The sequence below is a fragment of the Porites lutea genome, chromosome 8, assembly GCF_958299795.1.
Source record: "Porites lutea chromosome 8, jaPorLute2.1, whole genome shotgun sequence".
Lineage (NCBI taxonomy): Eukaryota > Metazoa > Cnidaria > Anthozoa > Scleractinia > Poritidae > Porites > Porites lutea.
In genome coordinates, this window is record NC_133208.1 from 1,083,033 (window position 1) to 1,098,578 (window position 15,546).

General features: G+C 38.6%; 1 protein-coding gene across 1 annotated transcript; it reads right to left on the reverse strand.

The window, feature by feature from the left end:
- Positions 1–75: 75 nt before the first annotated feature.
- On the reverse strand, positions 76–5,835 carry LOC140946965 (uncharacterized). The gene is made up of 4 exons (XM_073396053.1): positions 5,518–5,835; positions 4,786–4,897; positions 1,857–1,907; positions 76–1,279 (listed from the first exon to the last, which is right to left on the reverse strand). Exons 1-4 carry the CDS (start codon positions 5,818–5,820, stop codon positions 1,038–1,040), a joined length of 708 nt encoding a protein of 235 aa, XP_073252154.1. The 5' UTR covers positions 5,821–5,835; the 3' UTR covers positions 76–1,037.
- Between the last annotated feature and the right edge of the window lie 9,711 nt (positions 5,836–15,546).

Consider the following 15,546-nt stretch of genomic DNA (forward strand, 5'->3'; position numbering starts at 1 on the left):
TGTTTTCCCCTCAAATTTAAGTAACTATGCAACATACGCTTAATTACTAAGAACAAATAAATGACATCAAACACCTGTAGTCAAGCAACAAATTTATTCCGTTTAGAACCAAAAAGTGCGAAAGCGGAGTCAGCTTTTTTTCCTTTTTACTAATTGTTCCTTTTTTTAAAGTAAACCTTTAAGGAACTAAATATCTAATGTTATTGAAATGAGAAAAATTGTCTCGACGGGAAAACGAATCGTACCTCACATGTTATGTAACGCCAGTGTTAAAGGTGGCCCCCAGTAAAAACAATTTACCCTTCAGAGATGCCGGTATATCATTTTAAAAGTGTATGACGGGCATGACCCCAGAGCATTTAGGTAATAAATTGAATTTTAGAGGTAAAATAAGTGGGAGAGCAACAAGAAGCTCGCAGCAATTGAATATTCCATTATTTAAAATTAAAACAGGGCAGAAATCCTTTTCTTATAGAATTGTTGATATGGAATAATTTACCATTTGAAATTAAGCTTAGCCAATGTTTAAATAATTTTAAGTGCAATTTAAGAAAGTATCTTTTAAAAGACTTTTAACGATGAGCTACCCTGTCACCAGTTTTAGCTACAGTCTCAGACAAAATTGCTGGGACACTTTTGTGTTTCTCTGTCCCCTCAAGTTAGTGTTCAAGATTTGGTGACTGTTATGTTACCTTCAGTTACAGACCTAAAAGTTCCCCTACTTTGTATTATAAAGCTGCATACTTAAGTGGTCTCGGACTATTGCTGTGCTAAAAATGAAGTTGTTTCCAGAGTCTTAACATGCACCTGCACGTTCTAGGTAGCAGTTCAAGCGTACAACGCATATACGTCAACGCATACCTCACCAGTGTTATCTTGGGCACAATCATTACTCAGCAAGGCTTCATTATACCAAATTTTGAATACCTGTCCATTGGACACGGATATTGGAGACGGAAGACGGTTAAGCAGAAGTTCCGTCGAGTTAACATCTATACCCTTGATCTTATACGAGTATTTTCTACAGAAGCCATCTCTTATTCTGCTAACGAGAGAACACTTTTGTTCTCGTATGTTATTACAGTAGATAGTGTTTGATTATCATAACTGGCGTGTGTGCAGCCCCAAAAGGTTGCTGGTATGTTTGGTGCACACTTTAATGATCCTCTTCGGTGAACAAGTTTAAACGTGTGGATGAGTCCCTGTTTAATGATGCGAAAACTTCCATGCGAGTCTTTAGCTTTGTAGCAGACTGATTCATGGTTAATCTTTTTCCAGTCTGAAAGGAAATGTAAAAAAAAAATACAATAATAAAAAAAAAATGAAAAAGGTACAATTTTGTAGTATGAATTTATTAATTTTTTTCTTTTTTGAATCGAATGGTAAATCAGGGGCTACACTCATTTTTTTCATCGCATTCGTTAATATCTAGGTTGAGATAGTTAACAGACGACCCATTTAGTCACTTTGCAAAGAAAACGATAATTGGACAGTGGAACTGTCTTGTTTACACGACAGGTCGACAGTCCACCGAAAATTAAGTCAACTTAAAATCATAACTCAGATCGAAAATTTTAAGCTAAACGAAGGTGAAAGTAAAAAGAAACGTGTCGCAAATCCACTCTAAAGTAAAAGAAAAACTCTTTCATCTATGCGCAAGCTCCCAAAACGCTGCTTCCGTCTGGAAGGCCCTACGCTTGGTGCGCTTGTGATGGTTTTATCGACAATGATAGGGCCAATATTACAGCAGATTCGGGCTCAAGGAATAATTGTTAATTATTATGTTGGAACTATTTTAAAGAGCGCCTAAAGATGTAACATACGACTTAATAGATTTCGAAAAAATGTGTTCTTACAGAGAGCATTGGAGTCGCAGTGATGCTTTCCTGTCTCACACTCGTTTATATCTGCAAAATAGTAATACAAGAGCTGTCCTTAAACGAATATGAAATTGATAGTAGTCATATGAAAAAATAATCCTACTCCACAAGCGGCCTATCACATTTTATCATGTTGGAACTATTTTAAAGAGCTCTTAAAGATGTAACATACGACTTAATAGAACTCGAAAAAATTTGTTGAATAGAAATGCTTTTATATCAGGTTATGGCAGTGCTATCAGCTGAGGGTTTTCACTTCCTTATTTTACATGTGCAGTTAACGCCGTTTCCGGTGTATCCTGGTTTGCATGTACAAATGTAAGAGCCTTTAGTGTTGTTACAGAAAGCATTGGAGTCGCAGTGATGCTTTCCTGTCTCACACTCATTTGTATCTGCAAAATAGTAAATAGAACGCTTTGATTTATTTAGGAGAAGATAATTTTTTTATTAAATGATTCCTTCCATCGTCTGTCACGGAAATCTTTCGTAGAAAATCATTTTCCTGCATTTTGTTGCCGGATTACCGTTTTCTTTGATTACAAGCCACAATAAGGGAAGTGGCTAAGCCAGACGACACACCTTTTCATGGGAAAACTGATGGTTGGTTCGTTATTTCCTTTCCTACCTATCCACAAAAAGGAAATGTGTTTCCTCTGTATACCTTCTTTATTAATCCCTGGATGAACGTAAAGGAATCAGCCGGTTTCCTCCCTTTCGAGTTCGCCCCGTTCGAGTTCGACCGCTAGATTTCGAGTTCGCCCCTTAAGCTCTATCAAGCGATCCATAATATGAAAACGCACAAATAATTACCTATCTTTTTCGCTGCATCCGAGTTCGAGTTCGTCTCTCCGCGATTTCAAGTTCGCACCCCAACTTCTATCGAGTTCTCAGCATCGTTTAATTTACCATGAAAATGTACGCAGCAAAATTACTTCGACAGATGTCAGCCTGCATGAGTGCTTAGCGTGGTTGACGGTCGATTCGTACTTGACTGAAATTTACTCTTTTTTAGGCCAAGAAAAAACACATAATTTTAGGCTAGCAAGAGACTAATTTAAATTAAAGTGACAAGAAATAGGCTTTAACGGCTTATCCATACGCAGCATTTCTGGTGCAATGCAGGCTTAATAGCCACATGAAAACATTAAAATGTTTTCATGTGGCTAAATACTATCATCTTATTTTCACACTCCCTTGTTTCCCGGGGGGGGGGGGGGGGGGGCGGAAATCGCATATGAAAGTGGTGGGGATGCTCGTCGTCTCGCTTAGGGGTGTAAATTTTGGATTTTGGTCTCACTTACGGTGTTCTGGGCAAAACGCCATGATAGTTAGCCGTGAAGGTCTCGTTTAGGCAGTTGCACGCCAAACAATATAAAAATATATATATCGTCTGTGTTTTAACATGGTCTCTTTCTTTTAGGGGTCAAAAAAAGCTTAGGTTACGCCCAGGTCGTTCTCCTTTAGGGGTTTAATTCAAAATTTCCGAGGAGTGTCCCCACCCCTTTCATATGCGGAGTACCCCCCCGGGCTTGTTTCATTTTGAGACCTTTTAACCCATCAGGTCTATACAAACTGTGGTGTTTTGTATATCCCCACCCTAAGGTACCTCTCCGTTGATTACACCTGTTTTGACTCCTTTCTTCAGGCGCTGTTAGGCTAAATTTCGACACTGAAGCGAAATGGCCTTGAAACAGCGACAGAGGGCAGCAGAAATGGCGACAAAGGACGCAAAGGTGGGTTGAAACTGCTACAGCGACAGAGAAAAGCGCAAATACAATTGTGCCAAGTTTGCGCTTTGTCACTTTGTTACCTTTATGACTAACAGTTTAAAACAATTTACCCTTCTATTTAGAATCTAGCTGTTTCCTCGTCGGACGATCGACCAGTGTTTCGCCGAAAAGCCTTAAGCAAAAATAATAAACTAATTTATGGATGCAAATTCTCCGTATAAAAAGGTCCGTTATGTGTTCAGTAGTTGCTGGGTTGATCCAAGTGTTCGGTATCACTAGGCCATTTGCACTAAGAGGTCATGTGACATCGTTTTTATGAAAGTGAAAGTTATATGATTTTTTTCTTCAAAAACGATTAGTGGGTCATGTCTTGAACAAAATAATAGTGATTTTCTTTTTCAAACCTGCTCCATTTTCTTAAAATGAGTAAGTTCGTAGTTGGTCACGTGACCAAAATGTGATTTTTGAAATTGTGAATTAACTCTTTCTGAGCACAAATTTTGCTCTTAAACTTCAAGGAGAATGTTGAAAAGTTGATGTGGGAACGTTTACAGCACATCTGAGCGTAACTATCAAACGTTTAACAAGATCTAAGCAAAAAGAAGTTTTGGCCGCCATGTTGGAGGGCAAGAGTATGCCCTCCAACATGGCGGCCAATACAAATGATACTACTTTGTTGAAAAATCAAAGTGCCATAAAATATCTCCCTTAAATGCGTTTCCCCTCAAATTTCGGGTGTAAGATAATTTTTATGTGCTCTGTCAATTTTTGGCATCAGCAAGATTCCAACTCATTGTTTAAAGGAAGCATTGGTCACGTGACCTCTTAGTGCAAGTGGCCTCTTACCTTTATTTGAGCGTCACATAAAATTTGGCCAGTTCCAATGCAATGTCTTTTCCACATTCCGCGAGGCTAATGGTAAACGCCAAAGTCTCATACCGTTACATACTTTTCTTATATTACACGGGATGAAAATTAATCCCTGAGAATTATATATCAACTGCATTGCCAGAGAAAACCAGTCAGCAGATTATAACTCTTTCCTGGCTCCTAAAAATATTTAGCCACATATAAAGTACAGAAAGTTGCGTGATTTCGTTTTCAGCCGGGTATGTCTTTCACTCTTCTCCTAAACTGTCTATCGTACTTAAGGAAAAAAAACAGTTTCGACCTACCCATTTCGCATTTTTCTCCTCTCCACTGCGGACTGCATGAACAAGCAAACGCATCTTTCCTTTCGTCGAACAAACAAGAACCTCCGTTAAGGCATCCAGCCATTAGGCAGCCCTGAGCAAAATGTTCATATGTTACTTCGGTAAGCTAAAATTATATATATAGTTTTCCATCGACTTCCTACAGCGTTTTTATACCAGAAAGGTGATGTTTTAGCCAGTGTTTCTCGGGCAGGGGAGGGCGACTTACTAGCTACGGATTCTTGCAGGTATATATAGCTAGACTGATTCCTCAACATTTTTAACGGCACAAAGCAAATCTAATGTTGAACATAAAAATTTCACTGATAAATTGCTGGCTCTACGTTCCCCTTTTTTAACATTTACGGTTGTTTGCACTCTATACTTCTCTTAACTTCATTTTCAAAACATGTAAGCCTCTTGTAAGGGACGAAAACATTGCCTTTGATAATGATTTTGCGGACCTGAAAAATTTGGGAAAGGGAAAACGTGGCTCGCTCCCATACGAACAATGACTGAAATGCGTGCGCTTTTTTGACAACAACTCAACTTTACTGTTTTACCAAATTTCTATTTTTTTACTTAGCTTCGCTTTAACAGTTGTTGCATTAGCCTGGGTGCACGAGTCTATTTCTTCTTGCACGCGGAAATTAGGCTTGTCTGCACACGCACGCCCTCGTTGTCTAAGCAATGAAAATTCAGAACTTTTCTTACCTTAAGAAACATTGAAAACGTTGTGCCTGGATTATCAGTGAGCCTGGTGTCATCGTCTGTTGTAGAGAACTCATGCTTGTTCAGTTCACAATTGCCCGAGGACTCTTTGAAATTAGAAGAGGTACACCAAGAATGTCTTAAACATGCTTGACTGCACGACATTTCATCCGTAGAATCGATCTTCTTGACAACATAGCCATGTAAACGCTTGTTCTTTTGCGTTTTGATGTAGGCAGATCTAGAGTCTTCTTCGGCTGCTAAAACTGCGCCAACGACGAAGCAGAAAATGAGTGAGGAAATCATGTTGCTTATCTCTGCAATATTATTTCAACATGATTTTGTAGGTTTCATAAACATATTTTATAATTTTGTAATATTTTATAGCAAGTTAATTAACACTTTGAGCTCGATTGACACGTGTCCTTTCAGTGATTGACTTGGCCTGCCAATGTAGAGGATAGGAAAATTTTAAAAAGCTCGTTGCCGCTTTGGCGAACAATGCTGAAAACGCCTAGGCCGTTTGAGGACATCGGAACTCACAGAGTTTCTCTATTGTTGAGTGGTGAATGTATATACTTTGCTGTTGAAAAGAAGTGCAGCTTTTCTCTACCGCAGCACCGAGACGTTGAACGGGGCATTCTGATAAAAGGCTTTCATATTCGTCGCATATTAAAAAGTTAACCTCTAAAAATTGCAAAATGTTAATTACCCATGCCAACGGCTATTACAAACACGCATTTTAAATTAAGTTACTAGCCAGTGTAGAAGTAGCGTAGGAAAGAGGATGATGCTGCCACGTAAATTTACGTTTGCTTACGTTTAGCCCTCATTTACTACAATAGTTAAAATTTAATGATTTAATTAAAGTTCGTAACTGAGGTGTCTGTCCAAACAGGAAATTCAAACAAAGGTCGAAAGTATGGACAGAGAATGGGGTATTTCAGCTCTGATGCAGCAGGGTTATTTGTTTTATAAAGGAGGACAGAAAACGCAATTGCTTGAAATGTCAATTTTGCCTGTTTTTCGTATCAGTTAACGTAAAACAAGGCGCACGCCCATTCTATCAATGAATTAATTCCTTCGAAATTGAATCGTTTTCGATGTCGGATCCATTTCAGTATTCCCGCAGGTGTCTTAGTAACAAGCAGTACACACCACGTAGATAGGAAAATTCTTGTGGCTCATGATAGAAATTTTATCCACAAAAGTCTAAAAGATTTTTTTTAGTCTGAAGAACTAAGGAAGATGTATTAACCGAGCGATAGCGCTAGCAAGGTCAATACATCAAGGCCTCGGGGTTCTAAATAAAAAATTCACTCCGTATTACACAATGTCATGCAGAAATGCAACTTTGAATGTGATACCAGTAGTAACTAGCATATAATTTTATTTCCATGTATTTTGTTTTATTAACGAATATGAGGCCGCTTAGACTGGTTGTAACGCCTCAGTTAAGAAAAACAAGTGACTGGTCATTCTTTGCTAGTTTGAAAATATCTTATTAAGAGAAACAAGATCTTGCCTCCAATTCGACGAATGATTTATATACTTCCGAAACGTACCTGCATGATGTTATTCCGGCCCTATTAAAAATCGTTTTATTTTTTGGAAAAGAACTGAACCCGCTTAAGTTTTCCATCATACGTAAGTTGACTGTGCGGTAGTTTTTTGTAATCGAATGGACTTCTTTCCTTTTTCTTAAATTTGACTATCCGAAAACACTTTTTAGAAAGACGATGAGTGGGTGTCCTATGTTAAAGTGAGCGGAATTGCTCCAGCTGAAGAAAAGTTATAACAAATGAATAAGTAATCCGAATAAGTTCTTTCAATTTTATCTCTAAATTTGTTTACTATTTTTCGTAAGAAATTATTCTTCGCTCATGTTATTTCTAATACCAAATTCAATAAAAAATAAGAAGGCAAATAGTTTTGTTTGTTATTGATCTCAGCACAAGCGTTCAATATTATTTCATCCATTGACTGGCTTTGCTGATTTGGAGGGAAAGCAGAAAAGAACTGAAGGAAAAACTGTATGCACATATGCAGAAGCATAGTGTTTATGTCTATAAAACATGTGCACTGTGTCGCTTTTACTCCTGTCGACTTTTTTCTCGTTAAATGAGAGACGAAGAGACATCAATCTTACCCTCTGTGCTTCAAGCGAACACCAACGAATTTTAGTTTGGTTAGCTTGAAATGTATTAACTAGAATTAACTAGAGCAAATATATCTTTTTTTTATCGCATTCAATTTTTCATATTTGTTGAATTTTGTTGCCTATTTTCATACGGGTAAATTTGGGAAAGAAGTAATAGAGGCGAGCTTTCGACATTTTTAGCCCCCACACTGAGTACTCGCTTTGACGAGATATTATTAAAAACTTATTAATCCAAAATGTTGCCTACAGCTATTACTCAAGGAGATCGTGTTAACTATTTCCTGTTTGTGAGAAAATTTTTACCAACAGCGAGTATAATGCCATGTAAACTCACGCAGCAAACGATTATTAAACTGAAAGTCAATAGACTTCAGTTCAATTAAACATTTTGGCAAAACTACAGACAGCTGAAAAGAAGGGAGGTCTTATTTTATGAGATAAAGCTAATTAAAAACCGGGTTACTGGCACGCTATCATAGTAAAAGACAGATATTAACTTTTGCTATAAAGAAAAATTATGTATGAAATAATAGATCAGAATCTTTAGAGGTTTCTCTTTCTGTAACTTAAATTGTTCTATCTATCGGATATTTTGCTATCGATCGACCAGATCCTTAAAAACACTGTTTCCTACTAGTGTAAAAAGCTTACGAAAATTCAGACAATTCATTCAAACAAAACAAACAAAAAACATCGTGAGGCCAATTGAGTGGAAGATACAGCTGGCCCGTCGATCAATTTTTCATGTTTACTGAATTGTGTTTCGTATTTTCATGAGGCGAGTTCAGGACATTTCATTTCCCCTTCTCCCACCCCTAACCCCCAAGTAGACCTTTTGTTAAGATTTCCAAAGAGTACTGAGCGTTTCATTGAAGTTAGATTAACGTTCTGGGCAAGCACTTTAGCTATTACCCAAGATCATGGTAAACATTTTCTGTTTGTAAGAATACCTGACAAATTAACCAGCTGTGAGTGCATTTTTATCTAAAATCGCCAAGCAATGATTATTAAATTCATCTGAAAGTCGACAGAAAGGAGAAGCCGTTGTGTCACTTTGCCATGGTAGCAAACTATCTGGATCTCAACACAACCGTGTTCCTGCAAATATGGTAGGAAAACACGAAAAAAAAGCGGTAACAAAACAGGACGCAGGAACAACACATCAACACAATGACCAGACAAGCCATTGTGGGGCACATGTGCTTACAGAGAGCACCAGAGAATGGGGTATTTCAGCTCTGATCATGCAGTAGTGTTATTGCGTTCGACGAAGGAAGAACGCTTCCTAATCTTCTGGGTTGCCTGTTATCGCGTAGGTTCCCTGTGCACGCAAGCGAAAGCTGACCCGTGTTTTTTCGTTCCATGGTTCACCTTTTCGGCGCCATTTTGAATGACGTCACAATTTCGTTGCGCAAAGCATTCTGCCTCGTGCTTCGCTGTTTGTCGGACGTGTTGGAAGGTTCAAGCTTTATTTACGTCATAATCAATTGTCATATGGCAATCACGTGCATCACTGGTTCCATCAAGGTCAACAAGCAAGATGATTACACGGGAATATTTGAGTTCGGCTAAAGAATGAACTGTGGAGTTGTTTTCTACGCGGGTTTTATCGCTGAACTGATGATTCTGCTACACCTTTTTCCGTCAATGCCGTTCAAATCGAGCTGGAACTTCGTAGAAACACACAAATAAAGACCAGGTAACATTTGTGCCGTGAGAAGTTTACCCGTGCGTTTGAGTCTATTTATATATTTGTAGTTTAACCTCTTTACGCACGAAATATATTCTGAGATAAAGTAAGCTGTTGTTACAACTGTAATGCTTCATTCACGTCTGATATATCTACGCGGGCCATCTTGCATGATAAGTATCTCGCTCGCTGAAGCAAGCTTAAGTTTTAAATATGTTAAACTGACGTACATGAACTTAAAATAATCATGAGATGAAAAGTTTGCACAATTGCAAAAGATTCTGTCCTGTTCTCTGACATCAGTAATCTAGCAAAAACCTAATATGTTTCCGTCGCTCACAGGCGGCCGAAGCTCATTACATGAACGCGGACGTGACTCTTGCTTGCGAGCGGTGTTGTGTTACAAACGGTTATTTACAAAGGCTTGTATGGGATGTAAACGGTTTTTCTTAAAAGAGAGAAAACATGTTATGTTTGTCAATAAAATCGACTTACCTTATTGCCTTCTTGTATTCTTTGTTGGTTGCCCGCGTATCAGGCCGTTTTGAAGCGTTTTTGGCGAGTTAGCGCTATTTTGGTGTTCCACTGCTAAAAGTGGAAGCAGTGGAACACCAAAATAGCGCTAACTCGCCAAAAACGCTTCAAAACGGCCTGATACGCGGGCAACCAACAAAGAATACAAGAAGGCAATAAGGTAAGTCGATTTTATTGACAAACATAACATGTTTTCTCTCTTTTAAGAAAAAACGTTTACATCCCATACAAGCCTTTGTAAATAACCGTTTGTAACACAACACCGCTCGCAAGCAAGAGTCACGTCCGCGTTCATGTAATGAGCTTGGGCCGCCTGTGCGTCGCTGCTATGATCATTGTCTTCATTTCAAGTTGTGTCACGCAAGAAGCCAGGACTTTGTAACCTTCGAGGCTACCATTTTTTCGAAGTTTGTAGTGACATGTTTATCTTTTTAACAACATAGAACTTTTTACGATCTATTTTACATTTTTATCGACCATGCTTGAGGGAGAATAAGACAGGAGTAAAGAGTTAATGAGTGAGATATTTTGAAGCTGTATACGCGAAGAGCATCTCTTAAGAAAAGAATGTTTACCTTTTAATTCATGATCTCTTCCATGATTTGAAATAATGCTTGACGACACAAAAGCTAATCTGGAGCTAAGAAAATTCGAACGCACTCATTAATCTATGATTACTTCTAGTTTATTTTATAAAGGAGGACAGAAAACGCAATTGCTTGAAATGTCAATTTTGCCTGTTTTTCGTACAACTCACGTACGTGTCTATCGACAAGCAGTACGTCAATGGTCCCTAGAAGCATTCCAACGAGTCCAAATTTAAAATGACGCAAATTTTAGAACATTTATTCAGTAAACTGACTTCGCGAAGTTTGAAACCGGTGTCATTCCAGTCTTAGCCTGCGAACAGCAGACGCATTTCCGGTCGTCGCTTCTCTCCCTCCGAAAAATTGCGTCTGCGAACCCGAGCGACAAAACGATTTCCGTGACGTAAAACATTTTTAGCCAATCGCGGTTTAGCTCTTAAAATCAAGGAACTAACTCGCGAGACTTCTCGCAGGATCGTGCGCGATGGATATGTTTTCAAGTCGAAATTGAAAGGACGACGTGGCTTCTGTATAGCCGTCCTTTTTTCTCAGAACGACGCGTTTACGAAAGTTAATTTGCCAGGATTGTGGGACTGACTGTTGAAATAAGTATCAAGAGGATTCATATCGAAGAAAAGATTAGAGGACATTTTTCATCTATTTGCCTACGGAGTCAATGATTTATCAGACGTAGTTGTTTTGATCATATTCGAAACGATAACTGTCGTAATGACAGTAGACGCATCATGCCGTTTGTTGCTTCTGTGCCTTTCTGGTTCCTGGCAGGAAAGTATGCTTTGGAGAACTCTTCGATAGTTTGCCGTGTGCCGTTTTAGATATTCTTTAGTAGATATCCTTTATCTTTGAAAGGTAGGACATGTGGTAATTGATTTCCCATGCGTGGTTGCTTCTTGGTTCAGATAGAACTTTGATCAGATCGAAAGCATTTTATATTTGCTCCGGTATATTTCTTTAAATACATGTTCTTTTCAAGGTTCTCATTTCCATAGTTTTTTGTGAGATGAGTAGAAGCGTCGTAGCTGAAATGTCATTTTGACTATGATCTATTTACTGCTATAACTATTTATTTCACGCTGGGTCTGGCCCAGGTTTATAATATTTCAGATCATTGTGTTGTGGCGATACTATAATTATTAACGAGCGATTGTTAGAGATTTCTGAATCAGTCAAGGATGTGCCTATATAACTGATTCACCACCTTTTGTCAGCGCTGGTTTAATTGAAATAAATAAGTCTGAGCGCGATGTCGTTAAGCTATGTTGCTTTCCTTTCGCTGTAGCGATTATTTTGTCCAGGTTTTGTTTATGTCACGTACTACCGTATTTTATAAAGCGAAACCAAAGGCCCACATCACATACATAGCTTAAGAAGCAGTTGCTTCATAAAGAAGTCAGCATTCAACGTCGCAGGAAACCTTGTTATGGTCGTGAAATTCACGTTCCAAAGCGTATTTGGTAATTCTCTCCAAAATCCAAGACACTTCAGCGCGCGAGGTCGCGAGGAGTCACTCGAGCTGTATTCTATCCTTTGATCTGATTGGCCTACATCAAAACAAAAGGTTTTACGTCACGGAAATCGTTTTGCCACTCGGGTTCGCAGACGCTATTTTTCGGAGGGAGAGAAGCGACGACCGGAAATGCGTCTGCTGTTCGCAGGCTATTCCAGTCTAGGACGTCTAGAAATTTGAGTGAGCTGCAGCGAAAGAGCGCCTGGTTAAGGCTTACATAACAATTTAAATAGTTAGCAAAACACTACTTTTTTCGCGGTCCGATAAACAACAGGATTCCGCATGGAAACAAACTGAATGAAACATAGTGCACAAATTATCACCTTCTTTAAATATCTGCAAAAACCGGCCTATGGTGCAATGCCATTAGAGCCCGCTGAAACTAGACTTTTAAGATCCAATTTTCCTCAGTCGAGGTTTGCTTTTCCAAGGTACAATCAGCTAAGCTAAACACCGACGAAACAATCTTAATGGCTGGAACAGAATACTTTGGCGAAACCACAGTTCAACCACGCGATCACATCACACACTTTCGGGGCACTGATAAGACTATCCACAACCACGCATAATCTTCTCACGTTTAACATAAGCGAAATATCATCGAATAACTCGGAAGAACTCAGCCTATTGCCAGATAAACACCTCTGGACTTTTCTCTTTTACACTCGTCTTATTCAAGTTCCCGAATGTAGAGTCACACGGTCGACGGATCACCTTGGCCTTGTTTTCACACCAGAAAAATACTAAGTCTTGGCCAGGGTGAAAGTTCCCCTACAATTTTGCTCTCACCTAATTTGACTCCTAAGAGCCTGTTCCCGAGGCCAAAGACTTAGTGGTCACCTTAGAAAAGCGAACAATATCGTACCTTTCTGTCTCAGCCCGGATCAGGGTGATTGATACGATATTGGACGATGCACACTCTGCGAATCGTAATAACTTTGTCCCATCTCAGAGCGTTACATGATGCTCTCCGGGAAACTTTTCTCAAGGTGATTCTGTCTACATCCACTTCTACACAAATCCCTAACCACAAGACAAGCCAAAAAAATTCGACATAACCAAACAACACAGTAAACAAGCTATTAGACAGGGGAAGTTGAGAAAAATTACAAAATGTTTGCTAACCCGGTTTTCACAACTCGAGGTAGATATTACCAGGAATTTTACACCTCAGCCATCCAAATGCCGTACTCGGCATCATACATCTCTGCAGCTGCATGTTGTAAATTTATGTGGTTATTTTGTCTTCAATAAAACATAATAGCTCTGCAGTTTATTTCTGTAAAGAATGAAGATTTTGAAAGGCCTTCATCTTTTTTTCTTCTCATTTGAAAGAACATAGAATCTTAACTTCTTTTTTGTAAATTAGTGCTTTCAGTGGCAATATTATATTAAAATTGGTAAATTTGAGGGAATGAAAAACTGTTTCCCCGTTTGCAACATCTAGTACTTATTTTCTGCGAGGAAAAACCTGAACATTTTACACTGAAAAACGCACCCATTTAACTCAAGGGAAATTTACAATTATTGTATATTTCATGGGTTACAGGCTATTATTTAGGTGAAGACTTTTGTATATCATACAAGTTTGTTGGATTATTGAAATACGAAAAAACAATAAAAGCTCAAAAATTGAAAAGATTGCCTGAAGCCGAGAACAAAACTTACCAGTACATAAAGAAGCACAAAAAATAAGCCAAGTAATCCATGCAAGTAAAAGAAACGAATTTATAGACGCCATGAAAGTTCACTTAACTAGTTGCTAACCAGGAAATATAACCTTTAACTGTTTACCCAATAAAGTTTTAAAAACCTGGCATGACGGGATATTTTTCTCTCAATGTGCTATGCCTTGTCACAGTTTTGCCTCTTGAGTTAAAAACAAGGTTAATTAAAATGAAACCGTCAACATTCAGCATTATCAAAGAGGTTGAATACCGGGTATGTCAAAGGCTCTGCAACATAGCGCTGTTCTTTTGCCATTTTTGCTTTAGTTTACAACCTAATTAGCTGTCTTTTGCAACGTTTAGCACCAGCATTTAATCCCTTTATCACTTGGCTTCTCTCTGGAAACCAAAAAATTGTGAAAAAAACATTGAATGTGCTTCAGTTATTGCAACCATAACTAGGAGCCATCCTGTCATGTCCAATGACCCATCTGTTTCATTTTTATTTTGTTTTGTTTTTATTAACCTTTCCCTTGCTTCGACACTTTTTCATTTGTGCACACATGTACTGAATAACGAGCTCACGCAACAGGACGGGAGAGGAAAGAAGAATGTGAGCCTTGTGTGACAAGTGTGACAATAATTTTGTTAAAATAACTTTTGCCAAAGTTCACTTTCGTTTAAAAGGATCTTTTTGTAAACAACCATGAAACATTTAATGTTAAGTGAAGATCATAACAAAACATCCAATTAATAGGCCTGTCACATTTGTCACACAGAGTTTTGCCATTCTCAGCTTCTTCCTGCCCTTCTGTTGCTTTAAATCACTAATGACTCTTTTGGGACCGGCACTAGGTGTCACAGGTCGCCTGAACAAGGTATGGTTTTCCGGATCTTGAGTCTTAGACAGGGTATACAATTTCACTATTTAGCATCTTGAATAGGATGTCCTTTTGGAATAAAAAAGTGTGAAAGTTGGCCATGAGCAGACTACATATTTGTGGTACTGACAGTTTTGTTTTTGAACATTGTACATCTATAAATGGAAAATCCATGATGTTAGGTTGAAAATCACTTAAAGTATGCAAAACAAAATGAGAGAGGGTCATGATATAAGGTCTCTTGTCTACAACAGGGTCAGGGTTTGAAGGCCTCCGACGAACACCTCATTACCTAACTTCCCTTGGGTGCCCACCCCACCCCCTCCCCCCCCGGATGGATTTTGTATTGGAGCTGTAGAATCTTTGACTACGGTACTCATTTCAGATGCTTTTCACTGAAAATACTACATTGAATGAGCCTCGAAGGCTGCAGACTTTAAACCAAACCTAAGAAGTACTATTCATTTTCTAATGAAACTACAAGCTTATGCATGTAGAAAGCGCAAATTTCAGTGCGCCAAAAAGATAACGGTGAAAATTGTAACGCGCCCGTTTAACGTACGCTTCGGAAAAGAACTCAACTGAGAGCTTACTAATTATCCTAGAAAGCTTAAAATGCCTCTAATGACCATGCAAATGATAACAAAAGATAGGTAGATGGTTCAAACTGTGCAACACCGTAAGCTGCAGAACGTACAATGCGCAAACTTGGCTAAGTTCGAATTTGGAATGTGCACAGCTCGAGCTGAGAGAGAGAAGCCAGTAACGATGTCTGAAATTTAAGGGCTTAATTTTAATTGACAATATCATTAATGGTGGACTTACCAGCTTTGCGCTAATATTTTTCTACTTCCATAAGCTTTTACAAATCCACACGCACCACTGCAAACTACACAATGAACGTTCTGTGTTTACAGCTACAAGTCTGAGTCACAAGTAACCCAAGCTCAAAACAAAACGTGACTTATAAGTTGATAGCGTTGC

Bases quoted from the DNA above. Each gene is read 5' to 3' on its own strand.
- LOC140946965 (XM_073396053.1), bottom strand. From the start codon at position 5,820: ATGATTTCCTCACTCATTTTCTGCTTCGTCGTTGGCGCAGTTTTAGCA. The intron at 1,908-4,785 runs GTAGGTCGAAAC...ACTATTTTGCAG, and splicing joins AGGAGAAAAATGCGAAATGG to ATATAAACGAGTGTGAGACA. The intron at 1,280-1,856 runs GTAAGAACACAT...ATTTCCTTTCAG, and splicing joins CTGCGACTCCAATGCTCTCT to ACTGGAAAAAGATTAACCAT.